The sequence below is a fragment of the Plasmodium vivax genome, chromosome 14 (assembly GCF_000002415.2).
Source record: "Plasmodium vivax chromosome 14, whole genome shotgun sequence".
In the NCBI taxonomy this organism is placed as follows: Eukaryota; Apicomplexa; class Aconoidasida; order Haemosporida; family Plasmodiidae; genus Plasmodium; species Plasmodium vivax.
Window position 1 is genome coordinate 1,024,204 of NC_009919.1, and position 21,137 is coordinate 1,045,340.

Genomic DNA, 21,137 nt, shown 5'->3' on the forward strand with positions numbered 1-21,137 from the left:
ACATCGCACACATGGTATAGCATGCATGTGATGACATGACCCGATGAGAGAGACCTCTCCACACAGGAGTTCACCTTCCGTCCCTCCGCCGGAACACTTACCGTCTTAATCCAGTCAAAGAATTCGTCAAAATCTGCATTGCTTAGGGGTTCCCCTAAGTACTGAAGAATAAATCTGAGCTTTTTGATGGATATTCTTCCATTCCCCTTTTCATCGAAAATTTCAAAAGAGTTTAAAACATTTGATGGCTTAGTTTCGTTGGTTATATTTGGCAGTTGAATGATCCTGAAAAACTCCTTTATGCTAAATAAGTTTTTATTTTCTTCTTCTTTTTTTTTTTTCTCTTCTTTTTGTTTTTCCAATTCGATGAAGTTATCATAATTTTTCAAATCGCTTAGCAGTTTGGATATGTTATTATTATTATCATTATCATCATCGTCGTGATCGTCGTTAGTTTTCTCAGCTCGCTTCCGGTTCGACGTGTCATTATTGCCTTCCTCTTCCTTCGCAGTAGTTTCCGTTTCCCTCTTTTCATTCACTTGCACGTTTTTTTCCCTAATTTTGTTTTCTATAATTTTGTCTTTTATCTTATCAATTTCTTTTAGCGACACGTTGTATCCGCTGCAGCGCAGGAGGCTTCCTAGCAGGCTGAAAAATCCGGCGAATGTGTATGCATGTGTGAGGGCCACACAAGGGGTGATCTGAGTAGCCTTCACGAGTTCCTCTCTGCGTGTTACATGCGAGGATGATTCATAGACCATGTAACACTTAACAGTTGGTGCGCGCAAATGATGAGGAAACCCATCACCACCCCCACATGCGCAACCACATTTTGCCTATCAAATTCGCTTCTCATTTGTTGTGCCTAGTTCGAGAGTATCATCCATACTCAAATTTGAGCAGTCCTCTTTTTTTTTTATCCAAATAGTTGAACACCTTTACTGTTTTTTTAATTTGGTATTCCGTCAAATGGAAGGTTTCGCCCTCATATTCCATTTTGCGTAAAACTAGACATCAGTGCTTATACTGGTGGGTCAAGCATTTTTGTGTTTAAAATTTGTCGATGCGGAAGCGGAGCGGTGCGTCTTTACGCGCAAGTGGGGGGACACACGTTCGCTTGTTTGGTCACTGTTCGGGTTTACCCAACAGGGGAATAACGGGTGAAAAGGAGGTGAATATCAGGTGAGTAGCAGTTGAATAGCAGTTGAATGGCAGTTGGATAGCAGTTGAATAACAGTTGAATGACAGTTGAATGACAGGTGATTTTTTTTTTTTTTTTTTTTGTTGTCATCAAGTGAGCTAATTTTCGCGCCGCATGCTTCCCCCACCTGTGTAAATGCACAACTGATGCGAATTTATGCCTCTTTATACAAAAATGCACACACGTGAGAAATGCTCTAAATGTGCGAGTTAATGCGTAATGTGTAAGATGGTGTAGGGAAAATCAACTGACAGACCATACTTTTTTTTTCTTACTTTCAAAGTGGTTAATTTATGCTTAACTGTTTATTCGCTGGAGGAGTTGCTCCTAAAAGCTTTAAAAAATAACACTGTTAACTGGAATTTGCTTGAAAATTTTGGTCTTTTTTTTACTTTTTAAATGACAGAGAAACAGAAATGATGCCGAATTATTGCCATTTTTTCGCTGCCCTCCTCTAAAACGTACACTTTTGTGTTAAAAATGTGGAGAATGCCAATCCCTTTCGAAATGACGTTGACACGGAAAAGGAAAAAAAAAAAAAAAAAAAAAAAAAAGAGCAACGTGAAAAGCTATTGCGCCTTTTTGGAGACTTACGAGTGATAATAATTTAAACGCCGTAATTTCATTCCTCACAATGCCTTTGTGTTTTATTTTTTCTTTATATTATTAAGCTTTTTTTTTTTTGCTAATATAGACAAATGGTATCATGTGCAGGGAAAAAGCTGCGTTTTCCCCCTTTGGAATAATGCCGCGCTGGCTGGTACTCGCACAGCACGCGGTGAAATAGGAAGTTGCAGTTATTTGCGGCCGAGGAAAAATGCCTCCCGAGGATGCGCTCACCAATGTGCGTTTTGCTTGTGCGCGCATTTAATTGCGACAACTGTGCAGAGAGCAAACAGGGCAAAATAAAGCTTCGCGCAGCAAAAGATAAAATTTTGCAAAAGAAGAATGGCTGAAATAAGGCGATATGTAGCGAAGCCAAACGAAACTGCGCGGAAGGAAGTGAAATAAAAAAGTGGGAGGATAAGCACAAAGGAAAGGCACATGTAGCACATATGCATATTCCCGCGCGTGCGTTCATTTATGCTTACATATATGCTTATATATATGCTAACATTTTTTTGCTTACGTAATGCGTACCATTGTTCTTTTTTTTTTTTTCTCGCCCTCTCGCAAGGTACCTCCCACCCCGCGATTGCGCAAATTGCCGCCAGCCAGAAGATATCCTTGAAAACACCACAAATTGTTGCGTGCCACGCGCAGCATGAATATATATACATAAATAGATGTACCTATGCGCTTACTCGCGCGGACGCTTATGCATACACGCCCTGTGGTTATGTGCCCATGTAGGAAACACTATGCAAAGGTGCACAGAGGAGCCAAGAAAGCAAACCCAAAAGAAAAGAACAATTTAAAAAAAAAAAAACACAGGAAGGTTATGCCCTTTGCGAAACAGGGGGGGAGGGACAAATTATTCCCTGTTACATCGGTGAAACGTGCATGCGTATCGTATGCATAACTCGTAGCTTCAATTTGAAACTATCGTGGAGTTTCTCCTTTTGCTGAGCTATACATGACGAAATATTACAAAGAACGCACGTGTCGAGCGGATCCCTAAATAGGAGAGGTGCACTCGTACACATGAACACGTGTGCCACGTGTTTGCGTCTCTCCCCCTGGAGTTCTCCGAAGACACATCGCAAAGCGGCTGGAAGGGCACGGTACAAAAAAAGGGGAACTAAACGGGGAACTAAACGGGGAACTAAACGGAAATATAGGGAAGCGTAAAAAATTGCAAGCATAACGAAATAGAGGGAAGATAAAAAAGGACAAGGCCCACTCTCCACGCTCCACTCACCGCGCACCACCACCACCCCCCAAATTATGCATAGTCATAAACTCCCCCTTTCCGTTCGCCGTCCGCCAGCCCCTCCCCCACAAGACTTCTTTTTTTTTAACCCCCCCGTAAAAAACATGACTCTAACGGAAAATATTGCAAAAATCACCACCATTCAAGAGAGGTTAAAAGATAAGGAAAGCAAATTCGTAAGTGCCAACGAGGAGGAAGCGGAAGAAGAGGCAGAAGCAGGGGCAGAAGCGGAGGAGCAGAAAAAAACCATCGATGAGAGCACCATAAAAGAAATTATAGAAGACCTAATTTCGCTAAAAGACGTAGAAATAAATAAAGACATTTTAAAGCAAACCAAGATAGGAGTAACCGTCAATAAATTTACCAAAATAAAAAACGAGGAAATACAGAATGTTGCAAAGGACCTCGTCGATAAGTGGAAAAATATTGCCATAAAGGAAAAACACTCCTCAACCGGTAGTAGAAGCGCCGAAAGTCTGAAGAAAAGAAAATCGGAGCTGGTCGAAGGGAGTGACAATAACACGTGCTCAGAGGATTACGAATTAAAAAAGGTAAAAGTTAAAAATGTGAGTGAGCACAGCGCAAAACAGGGAACAATCCAAAGTGGTAGCCCCAATCATGGTGAGCCGAATAATAAGGCGGATCATCTCCTCTTCAGCAAACACCACAACAGTGACCACTTACCAATAAAAGGAAGCGTTCAAAATAGCTACCACTTTAGCGAACTTAAACACGTTAACACAGATTTAAAGGCACTCACCGAGTGGAATTATAACGGGAAATTTCACAATGATGTGCTTCGAGATAAAGCGAAACAGTTTTTATTTAAAGCTTTCATTACCGGCTCAGATGACAATCTGCTCTACCTCATTGATAGGAAAAAGCTAAACGATATTATATACAATATAGAAAACGAATTACACAAATTTTTTATCGAAAAAAAACAATCACAGAAGGAATACAATATGCAGTTAAAATCAATAAAATTTAATTTATGTGATAAAAAAAACCCAAGTTTTAACGAAAAAATTTATGCAGAATATATCCCACCAAGAACTATAGCCACCATGAATTCCCAAGAAATGGCTAGCGATGAGAAAAAAAAGGAACGAAATAAATGCCTGCAAGAAAGTTTACAAGCTTGTCAGTCCGATTGGGATGTTAAAAATATTCTTTTAAAAAAAACCAGGAAGGGTGAATTTCAGTGTTTTAAATGTAAGGGCTATGAAACTGTCTACCACCAGCTGCAAACTAGGAGCAGCGACGAGCCCATGACCACCTTCGTCACGTGCTTGAAATGTAACAACCGTTGGAAATTTTGAGGAAAATCGTGTCCATATGTACGTTTGCAAATACACGCTCAGAAACGCACTTCCCCCGAGCAGGCCTCCCTGCAAATTTGGCAGTTTAAATAGAATAACTTTTTGAAAAGTGCACCGTCGTGATGACCTATGCATACGTTCAAGTGCACTCCTTTTTCAGCCGCCCTACATATGCTACCGTTTGGTACATTACCTCGTATGTATCAAAATTGTTTGTCTGCATTTTTTTTTTTCCCCTTCTCCTTTGCGTATGCATCTGCCTTCTCTCACTTTCATTGTTTACCAGATTTCTGCTATTTTTTTTTTTTTTTTATATCTTTCCCATCTTCGTTTAGAAAAAAAAGCAAAACAGCGTGCGTTATGTGTAAACGAGCAGGCAATGTGTGCATCCCAGCGTATATGCGCGCACACGCATATGCCTACGAAGGAAGCACGCCTTGACGCTCCCTCCCCCCTTTCCCGACCTTCTCGCGCGCAGATTTCTCAACAGCATCGCGATTATTGCACTTCCCCTTTGTTTGTTCCCTTATGCGCAGCAACTTTTTTTTAAATTGTCACCATTTTACAACCCAGCCTATAAGCACATGTGCATTCGCATCCGTATCCGCCCACCTGCTCATGTATGTATAAACGCGAGGCACCCCATTTTTCCCTTCTTGATTGCTTCCCTGCGTCTCATTTTTTTGGCAATTTTCCCACTCATTCATCTCTGCTGTACCTGTGTGTATTCTTTTTTAATTTTGTACATGCCACGTGGAAGAGACTTTTTTTTTTTTCCTGTAAAATTGGATAAAACGTAACTTACCATTTTTTTCTTTCACCTTAAGGGCAAAAACGTGTTACAAGCGGTTTTGCAAGTGAACATAATTACATATAGGCATGAAAAGATTTGCGGATGCCATGTGACTCCTTAAGTGGCAATAAGTAGGCATATTTGCACTCCACAGTGAATAAATGCATAGCACAAATGACGCCATCGCGGCCGCTTTTTTTTTTTTTTTTTTTTGCTTGCGTCACATTTTACAAAAATAAATTGAAGTAGGAAATGTAATGCCTTTTTTACCTACCACAATGCAACATTTGGATGTATGTAATTCGTGGGGCAATTGTGAACTTTGGTAAAAGGAATTTTAACAGTGCAAATTAAGCGAGAGAAAAAATATTCACCTGAACAGGGGGGAAAGATGAGCAGCAGTTCGTTCAGCCCAGCAGATAATGACAAGGATGATGCTGGCGAATACAAAAGTGAGAGAAGTGGAAAGGGCCACAAAAATGACAAAGAAGAACACAAAAAAGGGTTAAAAAATAAATCGCGCAGGAATAGCAGTGGCGAGGCGGGAAAGCGTAACCGAGGAAGTGACCCTTCCAGTTCCCCAAATTTTAAAAATCAGCATGGTGATAGGCCCAAACATGTGAAAAAATCAGAGGCGAATAATTACTCCGAAAATAGGAAAGGCTCTAAGGAAAAGAAAATGAAACATGAAGCCCGTAGCAGCAGCTCCTCATACGATAAACACTCTAGCAAAAAAAGAAAGAAAGACAAAGAAACACTGCATAAGTTAAAAAATGACAAAAAGGAAGACGCCTTGCGGAGGAAGAAAGGAAGGAGAACTCCTTCCCCCCCACGCAGGAAGAAGCATTGCAGTGATAGTGACGAAAGTGAGAGGGGAAATTCCCCCAGGGGAAGAAGGACCAGACATCGCAAAAGCAAACGGAGGAAGGCCATTTCTCGTTCGTCTTCCCTTGACGAAAGAAGGGGAATCCGCAGCAGTCGGGGAAGTAGCTCCGATGACACGTCGCAAGAGGAAAGTGACTCCAGTGGCACACCCGATGATGATGACTACACGAGCAGCAGCTCCTCCGATGAAAGTAGTGTAAGCAGTAGTTCGTCAAAAAAAGAGGGGCTCGAGACGGAGGAGGTAGAGGAGACGAAGGTACCGAAAGGAGATGCCCAAACCGCCGCAAACCAAAAGGAACAATTCGACGCGCACATTTACGACAGCAAGGAAATGATAAGGTTAACCATCAACATCCTCCAGAACTACAACTTTTTAAACAATTTAAAAATTTTGTATCAAAAGTTGGACAAGAAAAAAAAAATATCACTTGAAAGTATGAAGGATTTAAAATTAAAAAAAAAACTGAGGCATTTATTTAGAGCGTGGAAGTTAGAAAAGGAGGGAGAGTTCTACAGAAAGCCATTTAATTTTAAGGAAAATATATTTGACATTTTTAACAGCTTAATGTATTATTTTTTGTCCAAATTGGACATAAATAAGCTGAGGCATAATATTAACAAAAGGAAGGCTAGCTCGTTGAAGAGGGACGAACCAAAGGAACCTGATGACCAAGAGGGAGGAGTCCACACTTCACGGGATGATTACAATTTGGACAACTTCAATTTCTATGATAGCAATTTGATGGTGAATTTTCAAGAGGAGGACTACTCCCATTTGATGCAGAATGCTAAGGAACAAATGAAAAGTTTGAGGGAGTTACATGAAGAAGGGTGCTTTACAAATACAAAGGAACAATATAAAGAATTTTTAGAAAAACATAAAAAAATTGACTTATGGGGAAAGAATGAGCAAGAGCAAAAGTTTCTGCTGAACTCGAAAAATGCAGTTAAGGAGAGGAGAACCTTTGATAGGGAAACTGATTTGGCCATAAACAGGTTTGTAAAAAAGGACGACTATAGGAAGTTGATTAAGCGTACGAAGCAGCACGTGGATGACAAGTTTCACAAAACGGCTGATCGGGTTTAGCCCACTGCTCGCCTTTCTCTCTCCCCCTCCCGTATGTTTGTTGCACCTCGCACAGGACGCTTTTTCGCACGCACGTAATGCAGATGTTGCATGTGGAAGATTAACTGAGGAGATAATGGAGGTAAAGGAAGGAGCGCCCCGATTGGCAGCACATTTGATGAAGCTATTCATCCGTATAAGCAACATGGTCTGTAATTACAACGGACAGTTTTTTCGCGCACTCGTGCACACGCATGTGTGCGCTTTGTTTTTTTTTTTTTTTTTTTTGTTTATCGAATTCAGGACAGGAAAGTCGTTCCCACTGCAGTTTTCACGTTGCACTTTTCACATCGCAGCTTTGTTTTCAAATTTGTTGATAATTAATTATCATTTTTGTGCTTCGCGTTTTTAATTTTTTTTGTGCAAAATTTCGTCACTAAAATGAGCTACATTTTTACCAACTGTACGCACGCAGGCCTTGCGTACCCGTTAATCCGTAAAACCCACATTTGAGCTGCGCCTTGCGCCATTTTTCTTCCGGTCGATTAAAGCAATGTAGAAATTGTGAACTGCCCATAGGCAAATGAGACAACAACCTTTTCAGGATGCCCTCACCATTTGTGCGAGTGACATAACCCCCGTGATGGCATTATCACAGCTGCGAATTGGTTTATGCAAAAGTTGCTGCCAAAAAGGGACCGCAACTTTCACGGATAATTTTGCAATTAAACTTTAACAATTTTATTTTTATTCCTCTTTCCCCGTCCTTCCTGCGTTATATACTCCTCATGGTCTGATTCGTTCCATTTGATATGCATTTCTTTGCCATAAAAAAGGGGAGAAAAAGATGAACTCATTTTTGCCACATAAAAGGGACCATCAAGTGATTACTACTATTGACATAGGTGAACATAATTTTTCAGTTTTACATGAGATTGCTCGGGTTACGTACAAATATGGCGATCCTCTGCCTAACCCTCTTTTTACCTTTTCGCGCTTTCAAAAATCTTTCATTTTGTTCTTAATTATAACGAGAAGGGTCAAAATGAATGAGGAGAAAACGCTTTAAATTTTTTTTTTATCACCAAAAAATTAATAAAACGTTGTAAGGTAAAAAAAAGGTGATTTTTTTAAAATATGTGAGTTTTAAACGAGTTATGAAAAAGTTAGCAAAAAAATTTGAAGTGAATTTTTTTTTTTTTTTTTTTGGGGATTTAACATACCATGGATCTGTTGAAGTGCCTTCGCTGAGCGCTTACATATAAAGAAGAACATTTTTTCTTGCTCTGCGCACGTCTCTAAATCGATCGAAAGCGAACATCTATTTTTTCTGGAAGCCTTCAATTTATATTATGACTGTTGAGAAACCATTAAATTTTGAATCCGAGATAGTATAGTGGCAAGTATTTCCGCCTGTCACGCGGAAGACCCGGGTTCAATTCCCGGTCTCGGAGTTCGATTTTTTTTTTTTGTTTTTTTAATTACTATATTTTTTTTGGCATTTTTTTTTTGCTTTTTAATGCGTCCCCCTTTGACTAAACCTAAATTGACATAAATTAAAAACCAAATTGAGACCCTATTCAGTTAATCAATTAGCAGGATAGCTAATTTTTAAATTACCTTTTTTGTGAAAGCTTTTTATTATTTTGCCTCTTAAAATATTCTATAACGCATCTACTAGGAGGAATTAATATAAGGGGAGTTTGCTGCTCCAATCCTCATCCGCTTCTCTGTCATGGAGTCGCATATCATCATATAAACGTTCGTTTAGTCATGTTTTTTTATTAAGCTATCTTTATACAACGCAACATTTTCATCGTTGGCAAATGGAAAGCACTCCTTAGTTAGGCAGTCTTCCAAAAGTAACTGTAATTTTTGGTTTACTGTACACCCAGTGGACACTGCCATCATTTGTTTCACCCCAATCATAAATACGAAAAAATCCTTTTCGAAGTTTTTTTAAAAAATATATTTTTTTTTTCACCCCTAATGGTTTCAACAATTTGACATTTTTACCGTTATGGTTATATGTGAAAGATTTACTCTTCAGTAAAACCTCCCCATTAAACTTGACATACTTCATGGAAGGGAAAAAAGAAAAAAAAACCTACGCTTTATATGTACCTACATATGCTGCGTAAACATTTTTCCTGTTCGCCATTATCCGTGCCAGTTTTAAAGACATGAAAAGAAACAAACTTTTGCATATCCCAAGGGGGAACTTGCGCTGTGCGGGGAAAAGTATGGAACAATATTCACCATATGGCCTCCAAAAGGGCTTCCATCCTTAAAATGGCCAAAAAATTACGTTAACATTTTTAGCCACCTTTCAAAAGAAGTAATGGCAGTCTTTGTGGTGATGAAACGGACACTCTGAAAGAGCATATTCCTTTTACGAGCCCCCTATCTGTACATGTAAAACTGCTTGCGCAAAAAAAAACGAGAAATTGTGGCGAATGCCGGAAAAATATGAAAATTAAGTAAAACACTGTTTCGTAAGAATGTAATTATGTAAAATGATTTTTCAAAGGGTGGAAAAAAATAAATGTGAAATTTTTTAATTTTTTTTTTTTCTTTTAAATTATATATATAGCCAATTTTATCGCACATTTTATTATTGACAGAATGGCCGAGTGGTCTAAGGCGCAACGTTAAGGCCGTTGTCCGAAAGGGCGTGGGTTCGAACCCCACTTCTGTCAGCTTTTTCTATTCGCCAGTAGTGAAAAGTATGAGGTAAATAAGAATGCCCTTTTTGTGCAAAATGTATGCGTAGAAAAAAGTATGCCATGTACTTTTCCTTAGCATTTTTTTTTTTAGCCATACATGGTGGAAAATCTTTGCGAAAAAAACGCAATATGATGATTTCCTTGCCTCTATAATGAAGGGATTGACAAATTTTCCTTTCCCATATTGTGCTGTTGTGCCGCGACCGTGTTGCTTTTCTCAACACGCAGATCCGTATAAAGAGAAGGAATACTAATTGTAAAAAATGCGCCTGAGAGGGCAGCAAAATTATAAAGGAGGCATGGGGATACCAGATGGCGCTGTTCCTACACGGAGGCAAATTGCTCGGGGAACTGCTTTATGCATAAGCGTCTAAAACGCCTGTGCGTACGGGAGAACAGGTGTATGTAAGCCCGCGCCGTCCTCTATTCCTTTTGCTAGGCTAATCTAAGGTAGGCATGCAAACAGAGCTAACCAGCTTAACCAGGTTTCTCTGCAAGCACATGTTACATAAATGAAGTATGCGCCACCCGTTGAGGAAGTTGCGAAGGAACTACGAAAAGTGCCACTTCTCCCCTGTGTTTTTCTTAAAAGTGACACCAAATGGGAATCCCTAAAAAATAGTTTTCACCGTTCATCGAATTACTTTTCCCCGCTGAGGCTATTTCTGTTACATTTTGCTCAACAGTTGCTGCTTAGCAAAAAGAGGGTGGGGTAATCACATTCGCTTAAATTTTAACTAGGTATCAATGGTAATGCTTTTTTGCTCCTCACATAAGGCCCGCTTCTTTTGTATGTCACATATGGCAGTGTTATAAATTCAAGCGGAACAATTACGAACCACGTAATGGAATATGCAAATTTGTTTCTTCCCCATTCGTTCTTTCTCCCTAATTGTAATTAAAAAAAAGTTCATTCATACGTATAGGAAAAATTTTCTTTACGATATTGCTACTTGAAAAATTCCCTTTTTATGGGAAAAAAAATTCGACAACGGCAGGAATCGAACCTGCGCGGGCAGAACCCATTGGATTAGCAGTCCAACCCCTTAACCACTCGGGCACGTTATCATGTATAAGGAACATGGTAAAACAAAGCATACACATAAAGGATACGTATAAAGCGCGCATATAAACGCATGAAGGGCACGTACATATATGCGCCCTTGCATAATACATGGCCTATTTTTAAAAGCTAAACATATTTTGCAACGATTAAGTGACACCTTTCTGAGATGCTATTCATCTCATAAACAAAAAAATTACGCTTAATTGTATGTTTAAAAATGTATCCCTTAAAGTGCCACAGTTCGATTAAAAGTAAAATTTTAAAATAAAAAAAAAAAAATGGCGGTTAACTCGTTCGCCACTATTTTCCCCTTCCCAAAATTCAGGGAAAAAAAAAAAAAAAAAAAAATACTTGCGCGCACATGTACATACATATGCAAACGCATAACTGAATGAATCATGGCCAAATTATGTTTCGTTGGGGGGGAGATGAAACTACATCCCGAAATGTACGGAAAAGAAAATGCAGTCTACGAAAGGACATAAACGCGCCCATTGCAGTTTTGTCATTTTCACAAGCTATCATTTTTACCAACTCCACAGCGATCCCCCCTTGATCAGCTGAAAAACCACCAAGTTTGCTAAATTAAATGGAAAGCAATGGGAAAATAAGGCGTCCCAAGTTATGCCATTCGGAGCATCCCATCTTTTCCTTACTATGTCTTTGATGCAGTGATCATAGGGGCACATCCCCATCGCAGGTTGCATCGAAAATCGCGTCGCGCTATACAAACTCGCAGCGCAGGGAAATTCCGAACATTCAATGCATGGCGGGTGAGACCTTCATTGAAAGGGACCTCTCATGGAAGTGTGAAATCATGGCGGCATGTCAGTATGGACATTTCCACCCCCCGTGGAAGAACAAAAAAGGAACGCTTCTTCCTTTGGACCATGCAGGAGACATGTTAAAATTCCCGGCTATATTGTTTCCCCCACTTTTCGCAAAAAAGGTTATGCCTTTCCTCATTAGTAGTAGCCCGTTGAGCTGATTTGATCTCTTCTTCCCCTGTTCACCGCATTCAAGCGCTTCTGCGCGAAGCAGGTGGAGCGTCACGAAAAACACATTTAACTGTACGCTCAAAATGAGTATGCATCTACGTGCACATAAGTACGTACCTTCTTTCACGCCATCACCATTTGGGTGATATTCTAACCGTCCAAGGACACGCTCTATTTTACCCCCAGCTAAAGAGGCAGCTAAACCTACAAGGACATTGGGACATATCTGGAGGCACAGATGTAAGTTCCCGTGATGGGTGTCCCGAAAAAACATTGCTTCGAAATGTGAGCACGATGAAAAAGCTTCTATTCGTCTCCATTATAAGCCGACCCGTTTCTTTCAACATATAACCTTTCATCGCAAGGAAGCGAAGTGAAAGGGGGATGATGTATAGCGCGTTGCGTGCTGGGGAAGTATTTTTCACGAAGGAAGCAGTTATTTGGGGATATTGCCGAAAGGAATTGCTGCCCTGTGCGGCTTCTCACAGCTTCTCACATCTTGCAGCTTCTTGCAGCTCCTCGCCGCTTTGACCTTTTCCACGCCATTGTAATTGCCCTCTTCCCGTTAACGCTTTGCGAAAGCACACTGAGAGAGGTCACCCACCCTTGGGGTGTAACTCTCCCCCCGATTGGGGTTCGCCAAAAGGGGTGCCCCCACATAAGAAAATAGAAATAAAGGTAAATAAATAAATAAATATTCCAAATGCCGCTTTGTATTTATAATTTTTCCCTTTTGTTTCCCTTTTTTGTAACAATTTTGGCTTTCCTCATCCCATTTGGGATTCTTTTTTCCCCCCTTGCATACTAGATTTTTTTGCCCCTGTTTCGGCTTCACGGGGAGTAGATGCGCATAGAATACACGTAGGTGTTACCAACCTTTTTGCAGTACCGCGAAGTGGATCGAACCATTTCAGCATGAACGAATGCATGTATGGTGAATGCTTTAAATTGGCATCATCCAAAGTGAGTAATGCGCGTAGGGAAGTAGATTCTCGATTCATCGCTGCCTAAGTTAGGACCTTTTTTGTGCCCCCCCACAAGGGCGTATGCCTGCCTGTGTGTAGATACCTGCTGTATCTATGCGCATGGGCAAATTGCTGTTGGGTGGAATTCACCTGCGCACACGTTGCCCTGGGGGCCGCGCCAACAAGGGCTACACGGGGGAGAGCTGAGAAGAAAGGCTGCCAAGAAGTGAGAAGCAAAAGGCGGAGAGGCAAGGACGTAAAGTGGCCACGCGCTAAACCCCAAAGTGACCACCGCCAAACCCCCAAAGTGACACCGCCAACCGCACAAACATGTCGCTGATACGAGCACAGCAGGCAGGCGGCGAATGCGAAAGCTTCATGAAGGAGTGGCAAATAGAAAAGTCGATAGACGCGGACGAATTTGTAAACAATTTCGAGGCTTTCTTTTTCGATTGCGATGGAGTTCTATGGAGAGGAAATGAAGTCATCCAAGGGGCAGTGGAAGTCATAAACAAATTAGTAAAAGCAAACAAGCAAATATATTTCATAACAAATAACTCTATAAAATCCAGAGCTACACTTTTGGAGAAATTTCACCAGCTAGGTTTCGGACTTACCAAAAAAGAAAATATCATTTGTACCTCCTACGCAATTGCTAAATATTTTGTGGAGAAGGAAGAATATAAAAGTGGGAAAAAAAAAATTTATGTAATTGGGGAAAAAGGCATTTGTGAGGAACTGGACTGTTGCAATCTTCTCTGGTTGGGTAGTTACCACGATAATGAAAAGAAAGTAGTGATAAAGGACGATCTAGAAATAAGCGTAGATAAGAACGTAGGAGCTGTTGTAGTTGCCATCGACTTTAACATTAATTATTACAAAATCCAGTACGCTCATCTTTGCATTAATGAATTGGACGCTGAATTTATTGTTTCCAATAAAGACGCAACTGCAAATTTTACTAGTAAGCAAAAATGGGCCGGCACAGGTTCTGTCGTTGCTAGTGTTGAAGCTGTTTCGCTGAAGAAGCCAACCGTTCTTGGAAAGCCAAATTTATTCATGATCGAAAATGTCCTTAAAGATCTAAACATTGATCCTTCCAAAGTTGTTATGGTAGGAGATAGACTCGACACGGACATAAGCTTTGCCAAAAATTGCAACATCAAGTCCGTTCTCGTTTCCTCAGGCGTCACCGATGCGAATATTTATCTTAATCATAACCATTTAAATATTCAGCCTGACTATTTTATGAAATCGATTGCGGATTTTTTATAGCCATATTGAGTAACCATTCCGCGTGGAATGTTCCTGTGCTACACTGTACGTGTACTGCACCCTGGGAATAATCGCTGTGCCATTCGATGGCCCCTTTTTTGGCTACAATGAAAATTGCCCCCAATTTTTTTTTTTTTCTCTTGGCAAATGTTAAGTGGTGGGTAGTGACACAAATAGGGCACACCTTCGCACTGCTGCTGGTGAGTTGCTCCCCATGCATATTTATACACCCCCGTTAGGTGGCCTGCGCGTAGGTACCTCGCCCTGTTTGCTTGAACGGAATGGGAGAAACCTGGCCATCGCTTCCTCCACCGTTTCGCGCATTGACAAAGGAGGAGCTTAACGAAAGTGGGATTACTTCGCGGGTGTGGCGGTTCTCCCTGTCTCCCTCCCTTTTTTCTCCCCACCTTTCTACCTCCCATTTCGCGGTCGCTCCCCCCCCTTCCAAGTACCCATTCAAATCCCTGAAGGTTGCGCCCCCCCTGCGCTGCTAAGCAGTTGATTTAAGGTATCATTGAGTTCTTCGAACTTCTTTGTTAGCCTTTGGTTTTCCTGTCGGAGGAATGAATTCTCCCTCTTGAGCTCTTCCAGCGGCACGTCTGCGCGGAGTGGGGTTGGCGTGGAATGTCTGCAGTGCGCGGTGAGCGGTGAGCGGCGCGCATCAGTCAACTGGCGCTGCCGACACCGCCTCTGTACGGTTCCCATTCAGGGGAATGAGAAGAAGTAGGGAGTTCATCGCTAGGAAGGTAGCTGCGCAGCTATTCAGGTGGATGACCATACCCGCGTCCACGTCCTGCAAATGGTCAGATATAAATTTTATCGCGTCCTTTGGCTTTTCCTTCTCCTCGAACAGTTCCAGGAGGGCGCTGCTTATGTGGTCTATTACGCCATGCTCCTCCAAGTAGGCGATAAATTCTTTTTCGCGCGCACTCATTTTTGCACTGCTTTGTGAGCTTCGCCAGCAGGAATGCCCTTTTTTATTTGCAAAATTGAAGTAGGGCTATAAAAAAAAATGAAAAAAGTGGAGTTACGCCTTTTCGATTAACCTCATTTGGAAGAATTACAATTTCCGACACCTCTTTTGTGTGGCTGCTTGAAAAAGCGCTTAATTTGTAGACAGGGGTAAATAATTACAGGCAAACTTTAAAAAGTTAACAATTGAAAGGTGTACAAAAAAAAAAAAAAAAATGAAAAAAAAAAACGTTTTAGACAAGTTTTTTTTTTTTTCAAAGGGTGTAAATAGTGGAATGTACATGTGGCGCAAAATGGGGACAAAATTAAAACAATGTGGGAACAAAGGGGGAACAAAATGGCAAGGGAAACATTTAAGCGTGCGTCAACGATTACATAGCAGCTGCGAATAAGTTTTTCCACTCTTTAAGACTTTCCCGCAATTTGCACACATTACGGTGATTACTTTTTGCGAGTGGGGAGGCAAAATGCACAGTCACAGTTATGCCTATTTATCCACAGCAGTTTTACCTCCAGTCACTGCTATGCTCATCTCGTGATAGCATTCATTTTGTGGAAGCTGTGGCGACGTCTCGCTAAACATTTCTTCGTTTTTTCTCCCGAGCACTACAAAAGAAAAGGCACAGGGATCTCCTCTCATGTGGGGGGAGGTATTATGGGCACTTTATCTACGTCATAGGAAAAGCAAAGCGAGGGGGCTTCAAACGGTTTGCGGTGTTATGAAGGCTTGATGGGCATCTCCGTTTTGATACTTTCCTGCCTCTGAATTGTCTTGCTGAGCAGTTTGCAAATCTTTCGCCCACTTCTCTGTGTTTGACCTGTTGGGCCTACTTGCCCCCCTCAACTGGCTGCCAGCAAGAGCCTAACAGCTCATCCTTCTGCTGATCCGTCCCCTTCTTCGCGTCCTTCCCGTCCTTCCTTTCCTCGTTAGGCCGCTTAAACGTTTTAATCCTGGAGGACCTCCTCCGCACAACGTTTGACAAAATGGTGAGGATTCTGTTCATATTTCTGTCTGTCATTCTGATGGTCTTTTTGTTCATATAGAACGAAGCCGTGACATTTCCAATCACTAAATTGTTTAACTTTAGCGATTTAATAGTCAAATTGAAATTCTGCTCTGTTGTATTTCCTTTGAGGAAATGAAAGGTCACCAAGATCCACTCCTCAATTGGGTATTCCCTAATTATATTCACATTGATCGTTTCGAGTAGCAGAAAGGCTTCCACAAAATCGATGGTTTTAATTTTGTAAATATTTATTAATTTTAAAATATATTTTAATAAATCATCAAAGTTTTCCTTGTCTTTTTTGTTTTGTATATGTTCAATTATGAAGTGAACGAATCCGGATGCACATCTGTACTCATCAATCTCTTGATACTTTTCGTTCGTCCTTTTTAAATTTTCCTTCTCCCTTAACGCATTTTTATCTCTGAATATTTTCAACTCCATCGTCTTCGTTTTCGACATTTTTTTTTTTTTCTTCTCCACCACTTCGTTATCGGTAGTTACACTGCTTTGCTTTTTTTTACTACTCTCACTTTGCGGCTCTTCCTGCTCATTTGGGGTATCTACATGCATATCACTGTCAATGCTTTTTTTTTTTTTTTTATATTTTTCGCTCTTCATTCTGGCGCTTCTCCTTACCGTTTGGCTCCCACTGCGGAGGTCTTTTTCCTCCTTAATAGGAACCTTGCTGTCACTTTTTTCGCGTTTCACACGTATGTTTTTATTTTTAATTCGATCTCTACGTGTTGAGGTGTCTTCCTCGGCGATTTTTTCCTCTTGGTCGGTTTGTTCATCCTTCTCGTGTTTGCTCCCTGATGCAGTGGACCTCTTACTGTTCGTTCGTTCCCCCTCCGCGAGATGCGCAGTTTTATCCCTTCGATGTTTTCCTTTTTTATTGCCAATCCCCCTTGTGTGATAGGAGTTATAACTCATGTTATCGTTTGAATCTCTTTGTTTGCTTTTTCCGCTTGGGATGACGTCCTCACGAGAGTGCATCCCCTCGGGGGTGTACTTGCCTGTCAAGTGATTAACATCTCTCTCCGATTTATCTGACCTGCTATAATTATACTCCTTCTTCGAGTTTTGCAAATAGGCATGTATTATTTGGTTAATTTCTTGGCTGCTCTTGTATTCACTTGGTTCCTTTTGTCTTAACTGCCGTTCGTACTCTTTCGTCAAAAGAGGTGTGTTAGACTGGTTATCCCTTTCTCCTTTGGAGTTGGTTCCCCTTCTTTTGGTACCCTTCGTTCTGCGTTTTCTGCCACTCGCCACTTCATCGTTGCTGACTGGAACGGGGACCGTCTTTTCGCCCCTTTTGTTGGGCCGTCCCTTTTGCTCTTCACCGCCGCTGCGGTGGTCGCGTTCGTTGACACTGAGGAGGCCACTTTCATTGCCACTGAGAGGGCTGCGTTCATTTCCGCTTCGTACGCTTCTTACATTCCCACTTCGAACGCTGCTTACATTCCCACTTCTAACGCCGCTTACATTGCCACTTCTAACACCGCTTACATTGCCACTTCTAACACCGCTTACATTGCCACTTCTAACACCGCTTACATTGCCACTTCTGCTCTCCACCCCATCGTACTCAGCGTTGTCGTCTGTTAAGGGGTAAATGCCATCGCTGATTTCACTCTTGGTTACCATTTTCGCGCCTCTCCCCTGTTCAATCTGTCTGGTCATACTGAATGGACGCGCACTATACGAACTGCGCTGTGAAAAGCTGCCATTAACGTCAGGCCCCCCAGTGTTCTTCTCAAACCCATTTGACTGGAAAAAGGGTTCATTTTTTCCACTTCTCTTTTCTGTGTAGTGCGGGCACCAACTTTTGCTATTGCAGTTAGGTAAGCAGACATGCTCCTCTGGCAAGCCCTTTTTTAAGTACTCACTCTTTTCTTTGTTACCTCTCTGTTTTGCACATTTTACAGCAGAGTGGCAGTTATTATTTTTGCACACATGTGTTCCTTCTTTATGTGGTAAACGTTCTGTGACGCCCATGTGATAGTCACGTGGTAACTGGTCGTTATGTTTTTTGTTCCGATTTTCCATTTTTTCTTCATCTAAAGGGGAACAATATGCGCAACTGTTAGCATCGCTTTGAGTTTTGTTCGCGTGGGTGCAACCGTTTCTGGGTCCCTTGGTGGTCACTTCATCTGCATCGACCATGCTGCGAGCGCTTCTGCCAACTTCATCCTGGACGCTTCTATTCGTGCCGCTGTCCTTGCTCTTCCCCCTGGTGTAATACCTGCCTTCACTTGTGCGGTCCTCCCCACCGTTGATCCGACTGCTGCTGCGGTTGCCACGGATGTCATTACTTCCATCATTGTTACCACTTTGGTTGTTCCTATTCCCCCGTGCCGTTTCTCCCTCCCGGTTTGTCCTCCTTCCTTTGGGTGCAAAATCTTGCGCACTTGTGAAGCGGCCCAAACGGGGGGAACTTCCTTTTGAGGTGGTCTCCCCACCTTCCCCTCTATTAACATTACCGCCTTGGTTATAAGCTAATCTGTACGAGGCTGCACTTTTTGTCCTCTCTCCGTTTATCAAATTTGCGGGCATACGATTTGACGAATGAAGGTCCCGGGGGGGGAACCCCTTCTCCTCATGGTAGTGGCCAACATTCCGCATCCTAACGGTAGTTCCTCCAGCATTATTATTAGCAGCATGCATGTCGCACGTCGCCTTGTCGTCATCGTATGAAAGGGTACCTCCTTCTACTCTCCCATTTTCAATCATATTTCTCATTTCCTTCTCATTGAATTGTGACATACCATGTAATGGCTGCCTCTTCCTATAAAGAGCCTCATTAGTGGAAAAATCGTTGTACTTATGCGTGTTGTATTTTGGTGAGCCTGTCTGGGTTTTCTCCTTGTGGATCACTGGGACTAGGCGGCTGTTCCTTTCTGCACTTGGATGCTCCCTACTACTGGGCAGACTCTTTTCGCATTTTACAAATACCCTATTCGTGCTTCCTTCGTCATGCGGACAGGTCATACATTTCGAGGGGGTATAGTTCTGCGCATGTTCGTGGTGCCTGCACTTCTTCTTGTCTTCTTCGTCTTCGAAATGTTCACAGCCGTTCATCGTGCGGTGCGTAAAATGTTTGTGCGTTTCGGGGCAGTTCCTACTCCCGTTTGAGTGACCTTGGAAAAATTTACCCCCGTTTGAGTGGCCTTCTTGGAAAAATTTACCCCCGTTTGAGTGTCCCTCTGGGTAATTTTTACTCCTCGCTGCGTGCCCTTCTGGGCAATTTCTACGCATGCTCTTGTGCGCACTCCCGCTGGGGGCAACGTGCCCCGGATAGCCCCGAATCAGCGTCTCCGACTTGACTCTGAAAACTTCTTCATTGGGGTAGTAAACCATTTGCCTGTCCAAAACGGTCCTGCTGTAGGCATGCTGGTCTGCCCTTTCTACGCCCATCTGAACAGCATCCTTCTGTGTAAGGCCACATATGGCCCTATTTTTTGCTTCCACCCTGTTGACAGTAATGCTCATATTGTTGCTCCTACTGAGGAGGTTCTTTTCCCCCGATTGGGTCATCTTCACAATTCTGTTGTTATCCTCTCTCCCGTAATTATTTGACGAAATGTGCGAATCTGCACTGTGTGGGTTGAAGTTATGCCTACTCTCGTTGGACATTGGCAGCCGCGCATTTTGTTCTTCACCACTTCTTAGCTGGCATCTGTTTTGGGGGACAACCATTTTGATCATATGGTCTGAGTTACTCTCGGACATCTCTTTACGTTCATTGCTCCAGTTGGGGCGCATGTAACTTCCTGCAGCTCCCGCATTATGGGCATTTTCACACTGTTCATTTTTTTCGATTATACGGCCATCGTACGGGGCAGAATTATGCCTGGGGATTGTGCCTACCAACGGGGGGTCCTTATATTCGTTTACGTTTCTCATGTTAGGGGGTATCCCTTCACAGTTGCTTCTACTTGATCTTGCTTCCTCACCATTGCATTTCTCCATTTCGCCGTTTTTCTGATTGGATACACCCGATTCTATAGTGCTGTCCGTTCTGTGGGAATAATTCTCTTGAACTGACTTTTCCCGTGGGATGGTGCCGTCCCCATCGCATTTTCCACTCCCGTTTCGCTTGCAGTAGTTGTCAGGGTGGCTCGTTCCGCTGCCGTTGCCAGATCTTGGCTGGTTCCTCTCCGATTTTGCATTACTTTCCCCATCTGCACCCTTTTCCAGGTGAATCGCCGCATCTTCATGGGCACTTTTACTTCCCTCTTCTTTCTCAACCTTACTTTTTTTGAAGGCAGTGGTTGCGCCCTCAGCGTAGGCGTCTCCATTCACCTTCGAGATAGTTCTTTTGTTCCTGTTTCGTTCATTTTTAGTGTTGCAACAGTAGGCATATATTAGGCAGCACAGTCCACAGGTCAGTGACGCCAAAATGCCTTGCACCGTGAACAAGAACACGGTCGTGTTGTTGTGAGACATTTGTAGCGAGGGGAGACGGGAGATACGCTCGTTACGGGGTGACGCGATTTACGGGGTGACTGGGGTGATGGAAACCGAGGGGCCCCCAACTTCACGCGCTGCTAACTGGGGAAGCGGCTAATCTGATAAACAAAACAGTTGGCGGAGTTGTCAAGACAAAAAAATTAACTAGTGGCAAAACACACTGCGTATGCTGCCACTCTTACAACTGCATGCCCAGAAAAAAAAATATAGGCCTCACTTTTTTGGAGGCACAACAAAACATTTTAAATAAATTTTTTTGATACAAAAATTATTCAGTGTTAAAAAGTTATGTTTTAACACGGAGGGGAACAATCACGCGTCTATAGCGAAGCTTATGATTGCAAACAATTCGCAAAGTGCGGGAAAAAAAATATTTCAAATTAAACACACGAAAAAAATACAGCGCAAATGTGGCGCGAAAGTAGCAAATACGTGACAAACATGTGACAAAAATGTGACAAATACGTGACAAAAATGTGATAAAAATGTGACACAAAGGTAACAAAAAGGTGACA

General features: G+C 42.1%; 4 protein-coding genes and 3 non-coding genes across 7 annotated transcripts, besides 10 other annotated features; 4 read left to right on the forward strand and 3 right to left on the reverse strand.

Annotated features, from left to right (window-relative positions):
* Positions 1–15: part of a microsatellite that runs on past the window's edge.
* Positions 16–2,107: 2,092 nt separating this feature from the next.
* On the forward strand, positions 2,108–4,396 carry PVX_122950 (transcription elongation factor, putative; the record flags this gene model as incomplete). The annotated part of the gene is made up of 1 exon (XM_001617103.1): positions 2,108–4,396. The coding sequence occupies exon 1, from the start codon at positions 3,089–3,091 to the stop codon at positions 4,394–4,396; it is 1,308 nt and encodes a 435-aa protein (XP_001617153.1). The 5' UTR covers positions 2,108–3,088.
* Positions 4,077–4,097: a microsatellite.
* Positions 4,397–4,422: 26 nt separating the features above from the next.
* PVX_122952 lies at positions 4,423–4,504 on the forward strand. The gene has a single exon. It is a non-coding gene; the product is annotated as a tRNA-Ser (tRNA).
* Positions 4,505–5,420: 916 nt separating this feature from the next.
* PVX_122955 (hypothetical protein, conserved) lies at positions 5,421–7,161 on the forward strand (the record flags this gene model as incomplete). The annotated part of the gene is made up of 1 exon (XM_001617104.1): positions 5,421–7,161. The coding sequence occupies exon 1, from the start codon at positions 5,581–5,583 to the stop codon at positions 7,159–7,161; it is 1,581 nt and encodes a 526-aa protein (XP_001617154.1). The 5' UTR covers positions 5,421–5,580.
* Positions 5,518–5,597, reverse strand: PVX_122957. The gene has a single exon. It is a non-coding gene; the product is annotated as a tRNA-Leu (tRNA).
* PVX_122958 lies at positions 6,763–6,834 on the reverse strand. The gene has a single exon. It is a non-coding gene; the product is annotated as a tRNA-Asp (tRNA).
* A 763-nt stretch (positions 7,162–7,924) lies between the features above and the next one.
* Positions 7,925–7,952: a microsatellite.
* Positions 7,953–9,954: 2,002 nt separating this feature from the next.
* Positions 9,955–9,974: a microsatellite.
* Positions 9,975–12,658: 2,684 nt separating this feature from the next.
* PVX_122960 (phosphoglycolate phosphatase precursor, putative) lies at positions 12,659–14,643 on the forward strand. Its single transcript, XM_001617105.1, has one exon. The coding sequence runs from the start codon at positions 13,226–13,228 to the stop codon at positions 14,168–14,170; it is 945 nt and encodes a 314-aa protein (XP_001617155.1). The 5' UTR covers positions 12,659–13,225; the 3' UTR covers positions 14,171–14,643.
* Positions 13,605–13,636: a microsatellite.
* Positions 14,077–14,096: a microsatellite.
* Positions 14,644–14,906: 263 nt separating the features above from the next.
* Positions 14,907–14,948: a microsatellite.
* Positions 14,949–15,955: 1,007 nt separating this feature from the next.
* Positions 15,956–15,980: a microsatellite.
* On the reverse strand, positions 15,970–20,598 carry PVX_122965 (hypothetical protein, conserved; the record flags this gene model as incomplete). Its single annotated transcript, XM_001617106.1, has 1 exon — positions 15,970–20,598. One exon carries the CDS (start codon positions 20,596–20,598, stop codon positions 15,970–15,972), a length of 4,629 nt encoding a protein of 1,542 aa, XP_001617156.1.
* Positions 16,285–16,325: a microsatellite.
* Positions 19,012–19,045: a microsatellite.
* Positions 20,599–21,137: the final 539 nt, after the last annotated feature.